Source organism: Castor canadensis, chromosome 15 (genome assembly GCF_047511655.1).
Source record: "Castor canadensis chromosome 15, mCasCan1.hap1v2, whole genome shotgun sequence".
NCBI classification, from domain to species: Eukaryota; Metazoa; Chordata; class Mammalia; order Rodentia; family Castoridae; genus Castor; species Castor canadensis.
The window spans coordinates 100,329,699-100,350,785 of NC_133400.1; the positions used below are offsets into that span (position 1 = coordinate 100,329,699).

General features: G+C 43.4%; 1 protein-coding gene across 1 annotated transcript; it reads right to left on the reverse strand.

Moving 5' to 3' along the window:
- Nucleotides 1-1,554: 1,554 nt before the first annotated feature.
- Map10 (microtubule associated protein 10) lies at nucleotides 1,555-9,205 on the reverse strand. The gene has a single exon (XM_074056864.1). The coding sequence runs from the start codon at nucleotides 9,185-9,187 to the stop codon at nucleotides 6,671-6,673; it is 2,517 nt and encodes an 838-aa protein (XP_073912965.1). The 5' UTR covers nucleotides 9,188-9,205; the 3' UTR covers nucleotides 1,555-6,670.
- Nucleotides 9,206-21,087: the final 11,882 nt, after the last annotated feature.

Consider the following 21,087-nt stretch of genomic DNA (forward strand, 5'->3'; position numbering starts at 1 on the left):
GAGGTCATGGGAAGATGCTGTGTGGTTCCATTTCATGAGGTATCTAAGACAGCCGAGTGGACATAATCGGATGAGGGATGGTGGTCGTCAGGGGTGTGGTGAGGGGAAAGAGAAGTGGCATAAAGTCTCCATCCAGACACCTCAGCCCCAGAGGTCTGCTGGACAACACTGGCAAAGTGTTCCACACGCACAATCTGCTAACGGGGTAGAGCTCATGTTCAATGTCCTTATAAAAAATACAAACCAATTTGGAATTGCACTTGTTTATGGACTCTTGCTACACACCCTGTTTCTAGAAATGACACAAATGTAGAAGGAACACTAACCTTCTAAGATTTATGCTGAGAACCCTTTTGTTTCTCTGTGGGGTGACTATGGAAAGCAAGGTCCCCACTTACAGGAATGCTCAGTTTACAGCTCTCGTGAAGAAATAAGCTCCTGAAAGTCCTTCGTGAGCTGTTAAACGTTGCTTAGTGTAAGGAGGCGTTAGTGGTAGGAGGAATGACCATCATCAAATTACATGGTTAGTGCCCGTTTTTCAGTGAAAGGAAGGCTTTTAGTAAAGCTGGTTCTTAGAGGTGGACAGTATGAACCCAAGCTGCGATGAGTGAGGGTGCAAGAAAGCAGAAAGCAGACATGTAGAAAGTGGCACTGAAGGGAAGGGGGCTCTGTCTGGAGACCCGAGGTCCACCTTCCTCAGCCTTGGCTGCTGGCCAGCCTGGAGAGCACTTTGCTGACATGCAGTAGATGTCCACTCTCTGGACCTTCTCAAATTAGAAAGATCCTATCCCTTAGGCTAACAAATGCTATCCCAAAGTACATGGAAGCAGTCTTAAAGATTCTGCATACACAAGCAGTAGAGGGGTTTCTGACAGCAGGCTCCTCTGTAGCTAAGGCAATTATTTTTTGTTTGGATTCGGAGTCCAGAATTCGGTCCCAATTCACCCCATAGGGTTGACAGGGAAATCACAAGTTGTGAGAGGCAGTTGATGGGTGTGAGACTCTTAACTGAACAGCTTTCCTTAGTAAAACAAAATGCAAAGCCCTCTGAGGTTTTTAGTAGAGGATAGCCATGGAAATGTCTCTGGGTAGGAAGGAAGAACCCTGCATTTTTTATCTCCATCTTTCCATGTGTAGACTTTGGGATATGCGGTTGCTCCTGTAGGGTTTCAGCTCAATTATGGGCCACAGCCAAAGCCACCTCCCACTGCTCTTATAATACAACCAGATCCTTCCAAAAGAATATTAAAACCAAGAGGAACACAAGAAGAAAATGAACAAAACACACAATATTCCAAATAATCTAGCCACAAGACAATTTCCAGTCTTTCAGTGACCAACTCACTGACTCCTGTTCGATTCCGTGTTCTTTCTTCTTGAGTTAATCTCTGGCTGTTATCTTGTCTTGCTGTCACTCAGGAGCTTGTCTACACACCCCACCTCCAAGCCCCATTCCTGGACAAGTTTCTTTCCTTTAAGACCCAAACCTTCTCCAGGACCCTTGCTGTCCAGGATCCTCTTACTCAGGATCTGATTTGAAAGGGAGCTGTCACCTCCTTTGTCCTATGAGCTTCTGGGAGGAAGGCAGGGCTTCCAGGAGGAAGTCCTATCATGAAGTGTTAGGACAGCTATGTCCCCACCACCTCCTCTGTGTCCCCAAGGCAATAAGGAACAAACGATTTTGTTTTCTTAATAAAGAAAGGCATGAGATATGCAGACAGAAATGAATAGAGCACAACAAAACCATTTAGGCAGTTTTAAAGCAATCTGGGTATGCGGGGATGGGGAGGGTCCTGACGTGGGTGGGAGGAAACTATTTCTTGCTTTCCGGAAGGTGGGCTCTTGGTTTTGGAAAACTTTGTCCTTACTATGTACTGGCGCAGAGTACCCTTTCTTACTGAATGGAAGGGATTTCGTGTCCCTGCTTCCCCAACACCACACTCAGTTGATGACCAGGCTAAGTGTTGGCAAAGGCTCCTGCCAGCCCCACTTTGGTGGCTTTGCTTGGTGACATATGCATCCCTCTTCCCCAGTAAGAAATCTCCGTGCTGCCTCTTCTGCCTCCACTGTGCCTTGTCTCGCCATTAGAGAGCTATTTAAACTTTTTGGAAGGAAGGGTTGATTCCCTAATTGAAGTTTTGATTGAAAATGCACCTCCCTAGGGAAGGAATAGATACCACGGTACACTCTCTCTAGCACCACTGAACTCATCCCAACACACTCAGATTCACTGTTTTGTATGTTATATATAGGATGCAGCCTCCATTTTCCTGTCCCCAGAGACCAGGCTACACCACTTTAATTTGCCAACAGGCTTGTGGTCTCCCAATAAAACCTAGATGCACTTTTGATGTTTTAGTGTGAAAAGCCCCCCCAAAACACCCATCAAACACACACACACAGATTTTCCCTTGGTCCCAACACCTTTTGAGCAGATGGCTTTTCCAGCCCCAGCTTCTTTTCTCTGTTGTACCCAAGGTTCTGTTTCAGCTCCAGTTGTCCAGTGACTTGCTCCTGCTCCCAAGTCCTGCTGACTGGGCCTCACGCTCACCTGTGGTTGCCAGAAAGCATGCCTCTCACTTCTTCAGTGCCACCCCGTGCTGTGCTGCAGGTGGCTCTCTAACCAATTTTCCATCTTAGTACATCTCTGCTTATCTTCCAGAAGTTCTCAACCTGTTTTATCCATACCACCACCAGTATTTCCCAGTTTTCCAGGGCTTCTCTGGGTTCCTTCTTAATTTTACACATCTTCTGTTATTTCAGAGATATTTGGGGAAGGACTACACCTTTTCTTAGTGCACAGTTTTGAAGCAAAAAGTCCTACGTGAATTTTCTGTTTTACAATGAGCAGATAACAGACATAAGGGCTGTTTGGAAAAATACTTCTACCACTGACGCTTGATGCTTCAACCTAACGATGCTCATCCTGATGTATTTTGTTCGCACCACGCATCTCTGGAGAAAAATTAGAGAATATTTCCTTGCAAAGGAAGTGTTCCTTGAGTTGTGTTAGGTTAAAAACAAGAAAGATCCAGCAAATCTTGGCTCACCCATTGCCATTCTGCACAACTCTCGATATATTTTAACCCAAATTAAATTACAAACCACCTGAAGAATGACTACCTCTGTATGCCCAAGGACCATTTAATTCAACAAATGTAAATATTGTTGATTATGTTTGTGCCGATTTCTTTGTTGTGAAATTTCTTTACCTTGCCACTAACAATGTGGTGATTGTAAAGTTAACACTTAAACTTAAGGTCTTGACCTATATGTCTGCTACAAACAAAAGTCTGGTTCTTAAGTCTATAAAGAGCTGTGAAGGAGAACTCTTGACAGAAAGCCACAAGTATAGGACAGAAGTTCAATGTAATCGTTCTTTGTATCTGAAGTTATTGTCAATCAGATGCATTTGACTAGAGGGAAATAATAATATACTGTCTGCATCTGTGCAGTCCTGTGTGAATGAAGCTTACAGCAACAGTTTAAAGGGCTCATTACTGACAGCTGCTCCCAAGCACAGCGTTAGGTCCTAACACGAACTGTGAGGTTCTGTGCTGTTTGTCAGACCCTGTCCCAAGGGCTGGGGTGTAACTCAAGAGTGGAGTGCTTGCTTACCGTGCCCAAGGTCCCGAGTTTCATCCTCAGCACTGCAGTGACTGTAAATAAACAAGCAGCCCCATTCACCTTTGCCCAGGCTATTTGAAAAGCTGGAATGCGATAGTTTGGTTTTACCATGAAATGACAGGTCTCCCTTGTGACTTTGAAATATCATTTCATCTTTTAATAATCTTAAGGTCAAATTAGGCTTCACAAGCGATGAAATTCTTTAAAAACTAAGTTTATAAATTATACAATTAAAACGAAATAGAACTTGCAGACAATGTAAGTAGGCAATATGCAACATGTGAAAATAGGTATTTCCACTAGAAGTAAGCCACAAAAACCAATTCCACAATTCTAGACATAAGTAATCATGGAATAACACAAAGGAAGCCTATTCAGTACCCAGTTCTGTCAAGTTCATTAGCTCTTTGTCTTTGTGGTGCCTTAGACCTATTCTCATCATGATACTGTTAAATAATAAAGCAGTTGATAATATAAGTTGATATTGCTTATATTTTTATTGTCTCTTCCACAGTAAACGAAAAATTGCTATTAAACAATTTGCTCAGCTGGGCACAGTGGCTTATGTCTGTAATCCCAGCTACTCAGAAGTCAGAGATAGGGAAGATCATGGTTCAGTTTGAGGTCAACACTGTCAAAAAATTATTAAGATCCCCACCCCAACCAATAAAACTGGGCATGGTAGTACCCACCTGTCATCCCAGCTCGGTCAACCCAGCATAAATATGAGAATCGTGGTCCAGGCTGGCCCAGGCAAAATCATAAGACCCTACCCCAAAACTAACTAAAGCAAAACAAGCTGAGAGTATGGCACAAATGGTAGAGCACCTGCTTAGCAATTGTGAGGTCCTGTGTTCAAATTCCCAGCACCACTAAGAACAATAAATTTGCACAATTGATGTCATTTGAGTATGTACCTACAGTACAGCATTAAATGTCTTTGATTTTTAAGATAATACACTACATGCATTTAAAGAAAAATGAAAATCAGTCTTTAGCTATAAAAAATCCTTTTATACTTCCAAATGTTTAATGGCCTTAATTTGTACCTCTAAAATTAATTCCAGTAATTTAAAATACACAAAATGCCATAACTACTTACTGGTGTTATTTGTAACCTACTATAATATAGTGACTGGCACTCAAGACTACATCTGGGACTGTCCTTACTCCACAAATTTCTCTTCTGTCACTCTGTAACACAAACATGTTATTCTACTCAAGATGATCCGCTGGCTCGCCCATCAATGCCACGGTCATTCACCATCACTCTCTCATTCCTATCAACTCCAAGCAGAACACCCTTTTCTCCACAGCATCTGTCTAAAATGATTATCATTCATCACATGATAATGCGAGAGCACACAAGGGAGGTATGAGGATAGATAAGACATCTAAAAAACTAGATAGCATTTGTTGCCCTCAGTGCAGAGAAACTACTGCAGATACTTTAAAGCGACAGAGGCCAATAGGAGAAGGGGACCAGGAACTAGAGAAAAGGTTAGTTCGAGGAGAATTAATTTAGAAGGTAACACACATGCACAGGAAAGCAATGAGAGTCAACTCCCTGTACAACTATCCTTATCTCAACTAGCAAAAACCCTTGGTCCTTCCTATTATTGCTTATACTCTCTTCAACAAAATTAGAGATAAGGGCAAAACAGTTTCTGCCTGGTAGCGAGGGGGTAGAGGGGGAGAGGGAGGGGATGGGGGAAAGGGGGGAGAAATGACCTAAACATTGTATGCATAAATGAATAAAAAATAAATAAAATAAAATTGAAAAATAAATAAAATGATGATCATTCAGAAGACAATACCTATATCACTCATCACCTCTAAAGAAAGGAAAATTAGGATCTCACTCCACATGTCCAAAAAATTAGCTATGTTAAAAAGCATAAAAATTAAAGTTAACACAGCTAGATAAAAATATATGCAAATATATAAATACTGAGTAAAGTCTAAAATCAGTGGACTAAATTATAAAGAAATAATCACTAGGGCTTATAAAAACAAGCTTTTCTACATTAAAACCTAAGATGAATTCCTAATCAAGAAACTGTGTGGGAAGACACCTTTTTTAGCTCCCCTGTGCAAATACTTGAGAACACCTGAAGGCAGTTTACACTCAGCAAAACAAAAGCATTAGTCAAGCATGTCTCGATAAAAATTTCCAGGTTTGGGGGCTGGGGGCGTAGCTTGAATGGTACCGTGCCCGCCTAGGGCTGCCAAACCCCCTCCCCCCACAAAAACAAGAAATTCCAGGTTTCTCTTTACAACTTCTGCTCAATCCTGTGCCCTTCTGTTAAGTGCTTTAAATGGTAGGCCTTCAATTTGTCAGTTTGTTAAATGTTTTTTATTACACCCAAACCACATGCCAGGGGCTGAGCTAGACACTAAGACAATATTGACGTGTAAAACAGACAGGGTCCCTCCCATCACAGAACTTAAGCCCAGTGGAAGATAAACATCAATCAAGAAATCATACAAATTGTGGCTAACAAAATAATGGTACAGAACACTCTGAAAGAAAGTAAAAGGGACACCACCTGTGGGGAGCCAGGACATGCAGGATGTGATGTGTACCTGTCAAAACATGACCCCTACATAAAACTGTAAGCTCTTTTAACAGCAGGGCCTATATCTTAAATGTTTATGTACGTTTCTGCATTTCACACAGTAAGACCTCTGCATGTTAAATGATTTATTCCCATTAAAATTTGAGGCTATCGTTATTCACCAGCCTTTTTTCAATGGTGCCCATGAAGCGAGTTTTAGAATACTCCATACTTCAGGTTAGACACTTTAAGAGAAACAGTTTAGAAAGATATACTTTTATTCTTAACTTTAAAAGAAATCTTACCTAAGTTATAAGGCAGTTTCATGGTCAATATAATATGATCAGAACACCAAAGGAATGACGAACTTATTTACATTTCTTAAAAAAGAACTATTAGCATAACTTACAAATTAAAATAATGTAAAGGTTTTTTTTCACTAATAGCACATACAGGTGGCAAAAATGTTTTTTAAAGCACGTTTTTCACACGGTGTATCCTGGAAGTTTATTTATTACTAATTCACAGATGTGTTTGCACTGCTTAGAAATATTCAGTGAACCAATATTATCGTCTCCTTCAGAGTGATCTGATGGGCTGCTATCCAGGACTTTGAGCTCCAGTTCTGACAAATTAGATGGCAGGTAAGAACTCACCTGCGATGTCTGAGGTGACTGGCTTCTCTCTACAGACTTGCAACCAGTTCCTGTTTTAATGGAGACGTCCTGACCTCTCTTCACAACCTTTGAATTATGCCTGTTAGTTTGGTCTACTTTTTCCTCCCTCCAATGTGAAGAGCGATCACTGGCAGAGATGCCAGACATTTCCTCTAGACTTTCATCCAGAGTCTTTGAAATATGAGATATTTTACGTGAGAGTACTGGTGATCCAGCTGAAAAAGGTGGGCTAAGAACAGAACTCTTCTCACTGCTACTTTTCCTGAGGGACAATATGGCTTCACTGGACTTACTTGTACTTGTACATGGGCTGTGTTTCCGCCTTTCTGCCCCTGCACTACTGGCATGAGATTGCAAACACCTGATAGTGTCCTTGGGTGCACAGAAGTCTTCAGAATAGCAAGAGCTGGTGAAGTCATCTGAATACTTTAGTTCTGAGATGCTTTCATAACTATTCTTACTCGGTATACTTTCACTTGTATCACCACTAAGAATGTCATTATCTGTGGTTTTGACTTGCCTGTCATCTACTTCTTTATTTACAATTCTGTCAACAACAGCATCCTGTTGGAAAACACATGGGTTTTGGACTTCCAACTTTCCTCTCAAAATATTTGTGTGAATAATTCTCTCTGGAATAATGGAACTTGCAGGACTCACAACTGTTTCCAATGAAGCACTGCTGGTTCTATTTTCACCACCATCACTTGTCTCTTTTTCAGTTGCACATTTCATTTTTGTTTTAGTTGTACTGGGCTCACCAGAAATTCCACTAACTGGCCATGAGGTACCACTATTTTCAGCAAACAACCCATCTGAATCTAAATGCTTACCTGCAGGCAATTTATAAGACTTCTGAACGGGTTCTGCAAAGCTTAACACTTTGCCTTTGCATGATGAAATCCTGAATTTTGTCCCCAACATGTGTGCTTTCATTTTTCTGTACTGTTCTCTCTTTTCATGTACTATCAACATATCAGGATTTGTTTGCTTTAAACGTAGTCTTAGTGTATTTGTTAAGCCATAAAGTAGCCTCCCCTTTGCAACTTTTTTGGGGGGACCACCATTGTTCTTTTCAAAGTATTCACCTTTCTTAAGGTTTTCAACTTGGCTCTTTGCATACTGAGAACTCACTGTTTTTTCATGTTCTCCCACAGAACGCTCATCCCTCTTAGAGCCAGACTGACACGTGGATTTGGTGGAAGATTCTTGTGCCTTATCCTCAGTTCTGTACAACCAGGCTAAGTGAGGGTGTACATGAGTAGGGCTTGCCACAGGTTGGTTGTATAACAAGGACAACTCAATTAACAAAGCATTTAACAAAGGCAGCTGCCTTATTGTGTTGATCATGTTTTGTTCAGTTTGAGGGTGGCCCGGGGTCTGATTAACTGCTCCTACATCCTGAATATGTGGAGGATTTGCAAGCTTTGGAGGTCTCTCCTGTGTTGCAGAATTTTCATGCTTTGGAAGACTCGGATGTGTTGGAGGATTTACAAGTTTTGTTTCGGGAATAACACCATCCAGTTCCTCAGGAACATTTCTATGAGGTTCAATGGTGATTTCAACCCGTGCAGGAGGCGGCGTCTTTTCTTGGGTCCAGTTAGTGTAATACAGAGGAGGAGGGCAGAACGTGTTGGCTGCAAAGTCCCACTCTGCAACCTCAGGATGGAGGGGGCTGACACTCCTGTCCCTGCTGGATGCCGAACCCGCGGCATCAGGGTCGGTTCTGGGGTCCTGGGAAGAACTCGCGTCCTGGGAGTGGGCCTTACTGCGGGAAAGTGCTTCTTCCGGATCCCTCTGTACGGCTGCGGGCGTCCCCGCATCGCGGGGGCGGGGCTCCAGGGCATCCAGGGCGCGGGAACCGGGGTCCCCCCGCGCGGGGCCCAGCGTGGCGGCCGGGCGGTCCCCAAGGTCGGTCAGGCGGTGGAACAGCGCCACGACCCCAACGCGCTGGCCCGCCGGGTCGCGCAGAGCGAACGTGTCCCGCCGGCCCTGGGCGACGGCGGCCAGCGGGATGTCGCAGGTCCCCAGCAGCCGCGGCGCGGGCGGCAGCTGCAGCAGGGCGGCGCGCAGCAGCGGGCGGCGCAGGGCGGCGGGGCGCAGGCGGAACAGGCAGGCCTTGCCGCGCCCGAAGCTGATGGCGCCGTGCAGGGACGCCGGGGCGGGCGCAGCCGGGGGCCGGACCAGCAATGGAGGGAAGTCCAGCAAGCGGAAGGCCAGGCCGGGGTTCGGGGCTCGCGGCGACGGCGGCGGCCCGGCCTCCAGGCGCACCCAGTCCACGAGCAGCTCCAAAGAGAAGAGCCGCTCGGCCGCCGCGGCCGCCATCGCCGTTGCCCGCAGAAACGCCGGGCGAACCGGAAGTCCAGCCAACTCTCGCGAGAGGTGGAGGAGCGGATGGCGCCCGGCGGTGGTCTCGCGAGATTGGGGGGCGCGCTCTGGGACCTGCGGCGCGCTGAGCTGAGCTGCTTCTGCGTTCGCAGGGTGCTGGTGCTGGCGCCTTTGCCTCCAGGCTTTTGTTGACAATGCCAAGGCTGTGCGTGATAGTGTGCTTGTCACTGCAGATCCTATGCCATTTGGGGAGAGCTTGGATATGGAAGTAAATAAGACTTCCCCATCCCAGAGTCCACGGCCTGTTGACCAGAGTCCAAGGCGGCCTTCTCTGCTGCTGTCACAGCAAGAGGGTGACCGCCGATGGTCTGAGAGGCCCTGTCCAGCACATTAGGTGGCACTAAGACAGACACAGTGAGTGTGACCACTGACAGATGGCTTCCTGCCTGGACTTCAGGAAGGCTGGGCTCGCCCTTCTTCCCAGGGAGGCTTTGACTTCAGCTTCCACCCCAGGAGCAGGTTTCAGTGAAGAGAGAACAGCCCACCCTAACATTCTAATCAAATTCCTCATCCTCCACCTGGCATGTGACTACCTGGCATAACCAGGAGTTCTAGGCTAGGGGCGTGACTCCAAGGGTTCTGCATATTAGGTCTGCCACTTGCTCCAATACACCAAATAAAGAGAGGAGCAGTGGTCAACAACAGAAAAAAGGTTGTTACACGTGTGGGCCTGCTGAGGGAAGAGACAAAGTAAGCACTTCAGCCCATCTTTCAGGTATAGAGATGAACTTTAGGTTTAAATAGAGGAAGAATTTGGGCAGGAGGAGAGAGGTATGTCCCAGGTAAATTGTGGCCTGATCACTATTGAATGGTTCCAGATAAGTTGTTGTCATTGTCATCACTTGAGGGAGCAATCTGGTCATGATAACAAAGTCATTGTTGTCTAGAGGGAAGTTTCAACTCTTGTCTAAAAGATGATACTGATCAGTCCTTTCTTTCTTGGATTCCAAGGTGACTGCAGAGAGAATGGCTCAGAACAAAGACAGACACAAAATGGAGGCAGGGATGCCTTTAACTACCCTTTTGGACATTTGCAGGTCCAAGTGAGGAGTCAGTGCTTTTAAGCAAAAGCAGTTTCTTAAGGACCTATTATATGTCCTGTCTTCAGCATGAGTCCTGTTAATCTGTTGATCCTCCAGGATGGGCACGCATTGATAAGAAAGGCTGACTGTATAATCACCTGCGATTGACAATGCAGAGAGACTTGATATGCTGCCTGCCAGGAAGCGGATCTCAAGCAGAGGAAAGAAGAGCCTGTGTGGTGCTAACTAGGGAGAAACGGGATTCAACTTCACTTGTTTTAGAATAGTTTCTGACTTAGAATTTTTTGACTTTACAGTGGTGTGAAAGTGTACCCCTACAACCATTGTGTTTTCACTTTTACTATATTCTTCAGTAAATTACCTGAGACATTCAATACTTTGTTATAAAATAGGCTTTTGCATTTGTCCTAACTGTAGACTAATGTGAGTGTTCTGAGCACATCTAAGGACTTTGACGTTTGGTAGGTTACATGTATTGGATGCATTTTCCACCTGTGATATTTTCAACATCTAATGAGTTTATCAGGACACAACTTCATCGTAAGTTGAGGAGCATCTGCAATTCTTTTCCCATTGAAAAGAAACTAATAAAAGAGTAAGAAATGTAGTAAAAGATTATTAAAGAGCTAAAACAAGAGATAATTCCAAAGGAAATTTTTAAAAAAGGAAACACAATGTGCAATTTTAAAAGCAGAAATATGAAGAGGCCAAGTTAAAGCCCTTGGCAAATGCTCATCTGTCTGGCAACCTGAGCTGGAACCTCAGCTCTGAGAATTCCTGGAGAGACAGATAAGGAAGTTGGGGCTCCTCCTGCAGTGCTCTTCCTTCTCCTCCACTGACTCCAAAAGGCTTGCATTTCAGGAGTCTAAGTGCATATTGTATTCCTGAAGCAAGGTTTCAATCAAGCAGACATCCATGGTCATTCATTTAGAACCTCAGATAAAAGCTACACAGAAAGACACCTGCCCCAAGACTTGTTTACAAGCTCCCAGAATTTAAGTCAAATATCCCTCTCTCTCCTTAGTGATTTGCAAATCACTTGTATATCTTAAACACCATAAACAACCAGAACTCTAATATCATTCACCTGGGCATATTCTACCATTGGTAAAGATGACATGACTTTATTTTCAGAATATTTCCAGTGTTTGAATGTTGATCTCATTCATTCCCAAACTTTTCATCCTCTTCTGTCTCTAAATTTCTGGGGAGGAGGAAATCACAGTTTTTACATATGCTGTCATAATAAGGGTCAGAGTTATGATAAGAAGAATGATTACTACTTTCAATATACATATGAAATAGCTGTTGGAACAAAGTACACATAATCTTTTTAAAATAGTCTGTTAAGTGATAGCAAGGCTCTGCATTACATTTTCAATTTCTTATTTTGCTAAAACTTGATATTGGAAATTCATTAAAGAAGAAGAACAAGCAAAGACTGGAAGGTGGGCTGGAAAGTAAGAATGCAGGCTGGAGAGTAAATGGTTTGAGAGAAACAGTGTTCTAAACCAAGTTCGTGATTCTGCTGGGAAGGAAGGACAAAGAGAAATCACACTACATTGCAAGGCACTGGAAATTGTAGGTTCACAGAACAAGGGACAGGCACCTAAATAGTGAAGGACAGGAACATAAAACAGCTCATGTTAAGGAGATGGTATTAGTAGGAGAGGGAAGGTAAATGAAGATAGTAAAGAGAGTTAATATTGTTGATAAACTTTCTACACAAGTATGAATATAGAACATTGAAACCTGTTGAAGTCACCATAAGAAGGGGGGAGAATAATGGAGAAGAACTGATTCAGGGTATGCTTGTCTGTTTGGAAATGTCACAACAAAACTCCTTGTATAACTATCACAAACTAATAAAAATGTCCTTTTATTTTAATCAATGAAGGACAGGAAGGTAAAATATATCCTGTTGAGGATGAGTATCAGTGGGAGAGGAGAGGGCATAAGGAAAGGGGGAAGAAAGGTGAATATGAGGATTTCTTTTATATTCATGTATGAACATAGAACAGTGAGACCTGTTGAAATTGTTCTAAGGGGTAAGCGGAATAAAGAAGAAAGATTGAGGGGGTAAATCTAAGATATTGTAAGCACTTAGGTAAATGTTACAATGTGTCTTCTTGTACAACTGTAATATACTACTAATAAAAAAATTGTGTGTGGATCATTAATAACTGAGAGGTATGGTTGATAGGAGCAGTTAGTAAAAGTGATGTGACAGTCATTGACAATTCAAAATATTTCATAGTGGATAAAACACAGACTTCAAGTTGGTAGACCTGGATTAAAATATTAGCTGATCCATGTAACCATGTAACTCAGGCACAAACTTACAAACTGGGAACTTTCCTCCAGGTTAGCTCATAGATTCTCCACTTGTAGCATACATATGAAAACAGATTTTTGAGTCCCCCCCCCTTCTGGAGATTTCTGTTTACTCAAGTCTAAGGCAGGGCCCTCAAACACACATTTTTAAACTAGTGTTCTAGGTAATTCTGATTCAGGGGACCCCTGTACTGTTCTTCGATAACCAATGAGCCTAGTTCATGGCTCATTGCCAATGACTCAAGCTAAGACTCTTGAGAGGCTTATAACAAGAATGGTGCTGCCATCATGCCGGCAGAAGAGCAAGAAGGTTCGTGCATTTATGCAACCATTCCTCCCTCTTTCATACTTTCGGGGTAAAACTGAAGAAGCGAACTTGGTAGCCTTTAGCTCTGAAGCAGCACTGTCAACATGCCCCATGCCAAGAGAGCCAAGGGAGACAGATTAGAGTGACCCACCTCTCCCCAAGGCACTGGGGCAGGAGTTAAGCATTGTTAGAGCACTGTTAATGTTAATGACAGGCCTGTATTGTAAGCACCACTTTTAATGTTTATGTTTTCCTTTATAAAAGCTAAGGTGTTTGGGGCTGGATAATTTGACTCCTTAATTGACAGCTGCTGGGCCCTTTGTTATAAGCCCTGGCTCTCTTGAGTGAAGAACATCAGCCAAGCAAGTAGCGAGACTGCCCTGGTTGCTAGCACACCAGCTGCTTTGAAACTTCATGGACACCTTGAGGAAAGCACACTACAACCACAGCTCCTTGCCGCTAAAGCACAACTCCTGCTCCTGAAGGCACTACCCTCTGATTGTTTGAAATCGATTTTGCCAGACTTTCTGCCATCACAGCCTCAGTGAACTCTAGAGGGGGACTTCATCCCCTGGTGGTCCCCAAGAAGACATATGACTCATGCAAACACAGTCCTTCATTTGCATGAGGTACTACTGTGATCCTGGCAAGTGTGGTCCCTCATTTGCATGAGGGACTGAGCCATGATTGGTGCAAACACAGTTCTTCACTTGCATGCCGTACCTCCTTTCTGGCTGTACAAGCAGGCTACTTGGTTCACTCTGTGAGTCAGCTGGGAGACACCCTCTTGTGCTGCTCCCTGGTGTTGCAGCATTAAGCCCAATAAAATGCTTTTCTCCAAGGGTCTTTTCTTGTCTACTTTTGATCTTTACCATTAGTAGAGAGGCTGAGCTGGCAAGGCCAATGGAAGCAGCAGCAGAGCAGTAGCAGCAGCAACAGTGGCAGTAGTGCTGAGAGGGCAGCTGAAGAGTTCCAGGCAGTGTCTGGGGCAAAAACAACAGAAAGCAGAAGCAAAGAAAACAGTAAGGGTTGGGAAGAGCTGCAAAGGAGAAACAGTGGCCCTTGATCTTTGGGGAGACCAAGACCTGTTCAGCATTAAGATCCAACATCTCCCACCCTAGACCGGAGAGCTGTAACGCTTGTTACTGTGCAGCTGAGGTCCCAGTGCCAGAGGCCTGCGTGAGAGCTATAATGCTGGAAGGCACCACTGTTGCTCCTTCACTCACTGCTGCCAGAAGCCAAGGACTACAATAGCTGGCAAGAGCTAGGGCCACTGCTGAGTAAAGCCTAGAGGAAGAGCCTCCAACCTGAGTGTCTGGAACCGTAAGTCTCTGGCTTCCAAAGTCTGGAGCAACAGGCCCCTAGCTTTCAGGACTTGGAGCTTTCAGCCTTCGGGTCTGCAGTCATGGAGGAAGCTGAAAGATATAATCTAACTCACAAATTCTTCTCTTCTGCAAACAAATACTGCTAAACATTCTAGCCTAAGACCATCTTGTCAAGACTAATTAATGTAAATAACCCCTCCACTTAATGGAATTATATTTAAATTGGATTTAGTTAAAATTTCGACTCCTAAAAACAGACACCAGCTGTCATTTTCATAATTGTTGAGATGCCTCTCTTTTGACATATGGGAAATCAGAAGTCTTATTAAGTTGATCAACAGACCAGTCCTTCAGGAGACTGGACCACAGACCAGAGCATGGAGTCCACTAGCACATCTCTAGAAACAACTCCAGGTTCATCCAGCCTGTCAATGTGCTCGGCATTGAATCAGGTCCTTTTAAGGTTCTCTTTGTTTAATCTTCGTGGTGACCCCATGAATTGCTGGTATACTCATAATGACATTAACAAAAGGAACTTGGAGAGGTTAAACAATGTACACAAATTAACATGGCTATGCAATAGAGGTCAGTTCTACCTGTCCACAAACGAGAACCTGTGTTCATCCCAGTAAATTCCTTCCGTGTATCTGTCCAGGCTCAAGGAAAAGTGGGCATATGTAGGAAACTGACATCGACTTGAAAATGTGTTTTGGGGTACAGAGGAATATATAATACCATGTGGAAGCAAGGATGCAAACACTGGAAATGGTATGTTTGCTAAGAAAATGGATCCCATTGTTTTGTTTGTTTTTCTTATTTGTTTGCTTTTTTCAGAATACGGGGTCTCACTACATGGTCCAAGTTGTCCTCAAGATTCTCCTACCTCTGCTTCCCCCGTGCTGGGATTACAGGCATCCACCACCATTCCCAACTTAACTCTGTTTAAAAAACAAATCAAGGTCATGGCAAAAGGCAGGTAGAGAAGAAGGTTGTTCCAATCTTAGTCTTAAGAAGAGACACAGACACCAAATGTAATGTGTGCACCTTCTTTGGATTTCTACTCAAACCAACTATCTGAATGAGAGACCTGTTGGAGAAAATACAGAGATTTGCTTAGAAACCGGTTCCAGGTACCACAAAAGGATTACTGTTTGAGGTTAAATGTGTCCATGTCATGAAGGTTATGTAAGAAACCATTCTTACACATAAGAGATGCAAACTGAAGTGGTAGGGAGAAAATGAGAAGGCCTGGGCTTGCTTTATGATGCTTTGGGGTAAAAGAAAAGCAGAAGTGGCTGACTCTTAACAATTACTCCATCTCTGTGAGAGGGGTGGGCGTTCAGGGTGTGATTTTCTATCCTTGTGTGTGTGTGCACACGTGTATCTTTTTATAAAAAAAAAAAGTCACCAGGATGTGCGGTAGTGTTGCTGGGGAAACTTCTTCCTGCTGGATGGCAGATTCCAGACTACCCAGAATCCACTTCTCCTAGCTGTCCCAGGTAGCCATCAAACATAAAGGGTGTCTGGAAGTAGGTCACATATAAATAGCATGCCTTCTCTTTACAGATCTTAAAGGCCAAGCATATTAGGAATTCCTTCTGCCCTTGCCTCATTTTTCAATGTCAGCCACTTAAAGAGAAGTGGCTCTGCAACAAGAACACAAATATAGCAACAAGAAACACCCTCCCCACTCTCCTTTTGTATGCATATGTATTGTCTTTTTACTTACTTCCCAAATTCTCCACCAACTATGTTAGGGTGACAGCCACAATGTACACTCAAAAGTTATTTTTCCTTCAGATATGCATGTGATTATTAGGTCTTCAGCTGGAATTTCAGCTCAGTGGGTCCCTTCTGTATGTGTACATAAATGCTAAGTACACAGTGTGTCTAAATTGCAATAGGAATCCAGGAACCTCTGAGATCAGATCCCAGCCAACTTTTCCCATGTTACTTGTGCCACTTACAGCTCCCTGTCTGTCCATACCCTGTAGTTTTCTGTCCTCAGCGCTGATGTTGTTGGTTTTCATCCCTTCCCCTAGAAGGGCATCCTCTACTTCTCCACAGATCTCAAACTTCTACTCTGTTCAAGCCCAACTCAAATGGTAGAACTTCTGTGAAAGTCCTTGCTAGTAGTCCTGGCTGGAGGTGACCTCCTCCTCCTCCCTTTATGCTTAAGCTGCTTTGCAAATTATTTTTTTCTGCTTTCATTGTTGCCAAGTTCTCTATATGCTCCTCAATAATGCTGTTTCTTTTATTTCTGCATGTCTACACCACTTACCACAGTGCCTTGTTTCGCACATGGTCTTCTGTATGTAAAGGACAAATTCCTTATGGGAACTGCTGTGTAAAGCACAATGTCTGAGAAAACATCCCAAGCTTAAAAACTTACAAATACTTAAAAGAAAGCCGTGATGCCTTTCAGTTTGTGGTGTCATTTGTATGGAGCTGTGTTTCATAGAAACCTAGGAAAACTTCCTAGAACCCCTGAGTTTTTTCAGAGATTGCCTCCTGTGCTCAGTTGCCCTCATATTTTGCAGTTGTTGGCTGAATCCAAGGTCCAGGTAGAGAGATGAAAGCAGACAGGATAAGTGTTCTCCCATGCTGGTTTTATGGCATCAGGTTTCCTTTTTGTTCAGTTTCGAGTGTGAAGAGCTCTGAAGATTGCTCAGCACCCATCCGGCAGTGGGAGTCAAGCAGCCCTGCTCAGCCACAGTGGAGGTCACACTGGCGTGGCAGTTGAAGCTCTGCTTCTTTTGAACAATTATTCTTAGTGGATGCAACCCCTGAAGGAATGTAATGCGCCAGCTAAAAACAGACTCCAAGGTCACCACTGTCCCTGGCTCAGTTCTTCCCTCCCTGGAAATCCCAGGTCTGTTTCTCTGCCTCCCATTGTCAGAGCCCAGCATACGGGGCAGGGTGACCAGCCATCGATAGAGAGAACCAGCACACAGAGCCTGTCCAGCTCATTTCCCAAAAGAAGGGCACAGTCACACCTCCCCCAGATTCCTATATCTAAGCGTCAACCCCTACTGTAACTACACATAGACACAGGCCTTAAGGAGGCAATTTATATAGGGTATCAGGCAGGGATCTGATCCAACAGGACTGGTTTCAGAATAAGAGAAATACAAGGCTATGAACACTCCACACGCCATTCTGGTAGGTAGGTCACCCTCCTCCCACTGTGCTCCTCACCCTGACGGATTCCTACACCTACCTCTTCCCTCCATCCCGACAGGTAGGCAACCCTCACAAGCCATTTGCCTCTCCTTTCTTTCTGTACCTCTTGGCTGTACTCATAGCTCATCCGTTTTATTCACTTCTTAAGTTTTTTTTAGTTAACTAATAATTTTGAGGTGTTTGTTGATGGCTGTTTTTCCTCTCACAGAACAAGTAAAGTACACAATGGTAAAGTTTTTTAGATGTCTCTTCTATAAGGAAAACCAATGCTGTATTTCATTTTCTAGAAAAGTTCCCATCCTCACCCTGAAATGACATTGCTCACAGTTTTTTGCTAGATGGTTTTGATTTTATGATTTTCCATAGAGAAAACTGTGATGACTTATTTTTTGATGTTTTGTTTCCAACAGCATATATGTCCTTATGAAATTCTCCACCATGTATTTGAATTAAAGTTAGAGCTCACAAACTTTTACATCAGATGATGTCTGATTGACTCCTGAAACCTTATTACCTACAAGACTCTAACCTAATGAATTTGTATAAGCAGGATGAACTAGAGATCATTTGGAATCTTTATCTTCCCTAATTTTATTTTATTTATTTATTTATATAGTTGTTTTTTTTTTTTCCTTCATTTGTGTGTGTGTTTTGAGACAGGGTCTCACTATGTAGCCCAGGCTGGCCTGGAACTTGCCATATATATGTAGCCCAAGCTTGTCTCAAACTCATGCTCCTCCTGCCTCTCAAAACTAGGATTAAAGGTGTACACAACCACACCTGGCTAGCTTTCTTAATTTTATTAACTCAAATAAAGAATACAATGTTGAATGGTTAATTGCGTAAGAGCCACGAAGACTCTGGGTCTGTTCTATCCTGTAGAAATTTATCATGTAGCCATGAACTCAACTGTCCCAAAGACTTCACCAAACAGTAGGTCCATTCAGTTTTCATGTTTAAATGCAAAAGTCACTTAACTTGGCACTCTTAAAGAAAATACTCATGGAAAATATACACTGCAAATTTTAAAACTATAAAGTGAGCATAGTTGTGTCTTGTTATTTGCTGGTGCCAGTGGCTCACACCTGTAATCCCAGCTACTCAGGAGGCAGAGATCAGGAGGATCACAGTTCAAAGCCAGCCCAGGCAAACAGTTGTCGAGACCCTATCTTGAAAAAAAACAATCAAAAAAATAGGGTTGGCGGAGTGGCTCAAGGTAAAGGCCCTGAATTCAAGCCCTGGTATCACACACACACAAAAGTAAATAAATAAAATAGAGTGAACATATCTGCAAAATGTGGGAGTCGTAAATACCCCTGAGGCACTTCACAGTGTAGAGCTGGCTTCTATTTAAATTCCCAGTTCCTTTAGTTCCATCTTCTGTTAATCAAAAACAGGATTTCTGACCAGCACAACAACACTGCTTAGTCCAACTCTTCAGTTTGACATCTTTCTGATTGAGAGGAAGTCAGGACCCATCATTTCCACATGAGTGGTGGTATCAATAACGGAGGAGACTGTGGTCTTTGTAAAAAGGCAACACAGTTCTGTCCACACACTAAAGGAAACGAAGAGTAACATTACAATCCCCCAAATGCACATGGCTTCCCCCTCTGCCCCCCTCACCTTTCTCTTACGCTGGGATATTATTTTACAAGAGCCATATATCACGGGGTCCTTAGAGGGCAAGAGTCAACTCCCTTGCCTGGGGTTTCAGGTACAAGCAGCGTATTTCCTCTCTGGAATCACCAGAGAGCCAAAACAGATAGTAATTTTTAATCTCCTTATAGAATTTCTTCTTTTTTAAGAGTAAAATTACAGGTAAGTATTTTACCATATTAGTCTAAGACAGAAAGTTCCCCAGAGATAGAAAATTGCTTGGCAGAATGATGCTGGAGACTCAGGGATGTGGAGTTCCACCTGGGGCAGTCCTGGTCCTCCAGTCCCTTGGTCTGGAGCCCACACCAGCTGTATTAACCCAACAGGTCACTTTTCACACCAGAGATGATGTGAAAACCAACCACTGAAAGTGGGGAGAGATCTAAATTCCCTGGGAAAGCAAGCATGATAAAAACAGAAATGATTGATGCTATGGCAATTATAATAGTTTGCAATTCTGCAAATAGGAGGACGTCGCCCTGCAGGCATGTGCTAAGTGTTAATTAAATGCATCAATGAGCAAATAAAAGAGTCACCATTTTAAAAGTCCAACAAATCACCTTTTTTAAGATTCAAAAGTATCACAAACATATTTATTGTTTTTTAAATGTGTGTGCCTCACAAAATCTATTTAGCAAAATTTCCGAGGCTAAACACATGAGGCTGTGTTGTGCATTTTCTAGTTGAGTTGCTGATGGTAGCTCTCCCTTTAGTAAGTCTGACTTATGACATCTGATGAATGCTCACACCTCAGACACATTGGCCTCCAGGTTCCCCCTAACACCTGGGGAAGGCGACCCTGGGTTCTGCCGTCAGGATGGGGTTGCTGTGTGTTCAGCCACATCTGAGCAGCAGAGGGTCTGAGCAGCGAGGATGAGCAGAGCACAACCTGGAGAAGCAGGCAGTTTCCAGTGAATAGTTCCCATGCTAACCTAACCGAAAACTTCTATTGTAATTGGACTTTTTAGGATGAAAAGCCCTGGCTCCGGGAGTCCCAACCAGACTGGGATCTGTTACCTTTTGCAATGCACCAAATAAAGAGTCAAGTAGCCAGGTGCCAGTGGCTCACACCTCTAATCCCAGCTACTCAGGATTCAGAGATCAGGAGGCTCACAGTTAGAAGCCAGCCAGGGCAAATAGTTCTTGAGACCCTATCTCAAAAAAAACCCATCACAAAAAAGGGCTGGTGGAATGGCCCAAGGTGTAGGCACTGAGTTCAAATCCTAGTACTGCAAAAAGAGAGAGAGAGAAAAAAAAGTAATAGCAAATTGTAAAGAAAAGAGATTTAATCAAAGGCAGCTGTGTTGGGAAGACTTATGGGGGTATCAGTGACCCCAAGATAATCTTCAAGGTACTGGCATGAACTTGAAGTTTAAGTAGAGAAAGAATTGGGGTGGCAGACAGAGGTGTGCATGATTCATCATAAATAATTAAGTAGTCTCAGGTCTGGTTGATAGTTATCTCAAGATCAGTCAGGCTGGGGACAGGTCACAATAGGAAACTCATTGCTACCTGGGGAAGTCTCAGTTCTTATTACAAGATGTCTATCCACTGGCCCTGTCCTTCCCAGAGTCCAAGGTGACTATGGGGAAAGACTCAGGAGGAAAAGGTTGAGGACAGAATGGAGTTAGTCAGGCCAGTGACTAGTGCCCTCCTTTGTTGTTTGCCATGTGGAAAATGTGGACAGTTTTATCAAGAGGCCTTGAAGTTGAGTCTCACGTACTTCCAAAGAATACACTGTGCATCTGGAACTCCTAAACCACAGGGACGTCCCCTAAATCACAGGAAGCAGAGAGGAAGGAATTCCAGTGCATAACGTGAAGGAGAAGAGAGTGGGTCTCAGAAAAAAAGGTTTGCTAGCCAGGCTTCTTGGATGTAATGCATGAAACCCTTGTAAAGGAAGATCAGTCCAACTTAGGATCACCAAAATCAGTTTTACTTTGATGTGAGCAAAATACATATTTAACCAGGTATGTGATTGCAAAA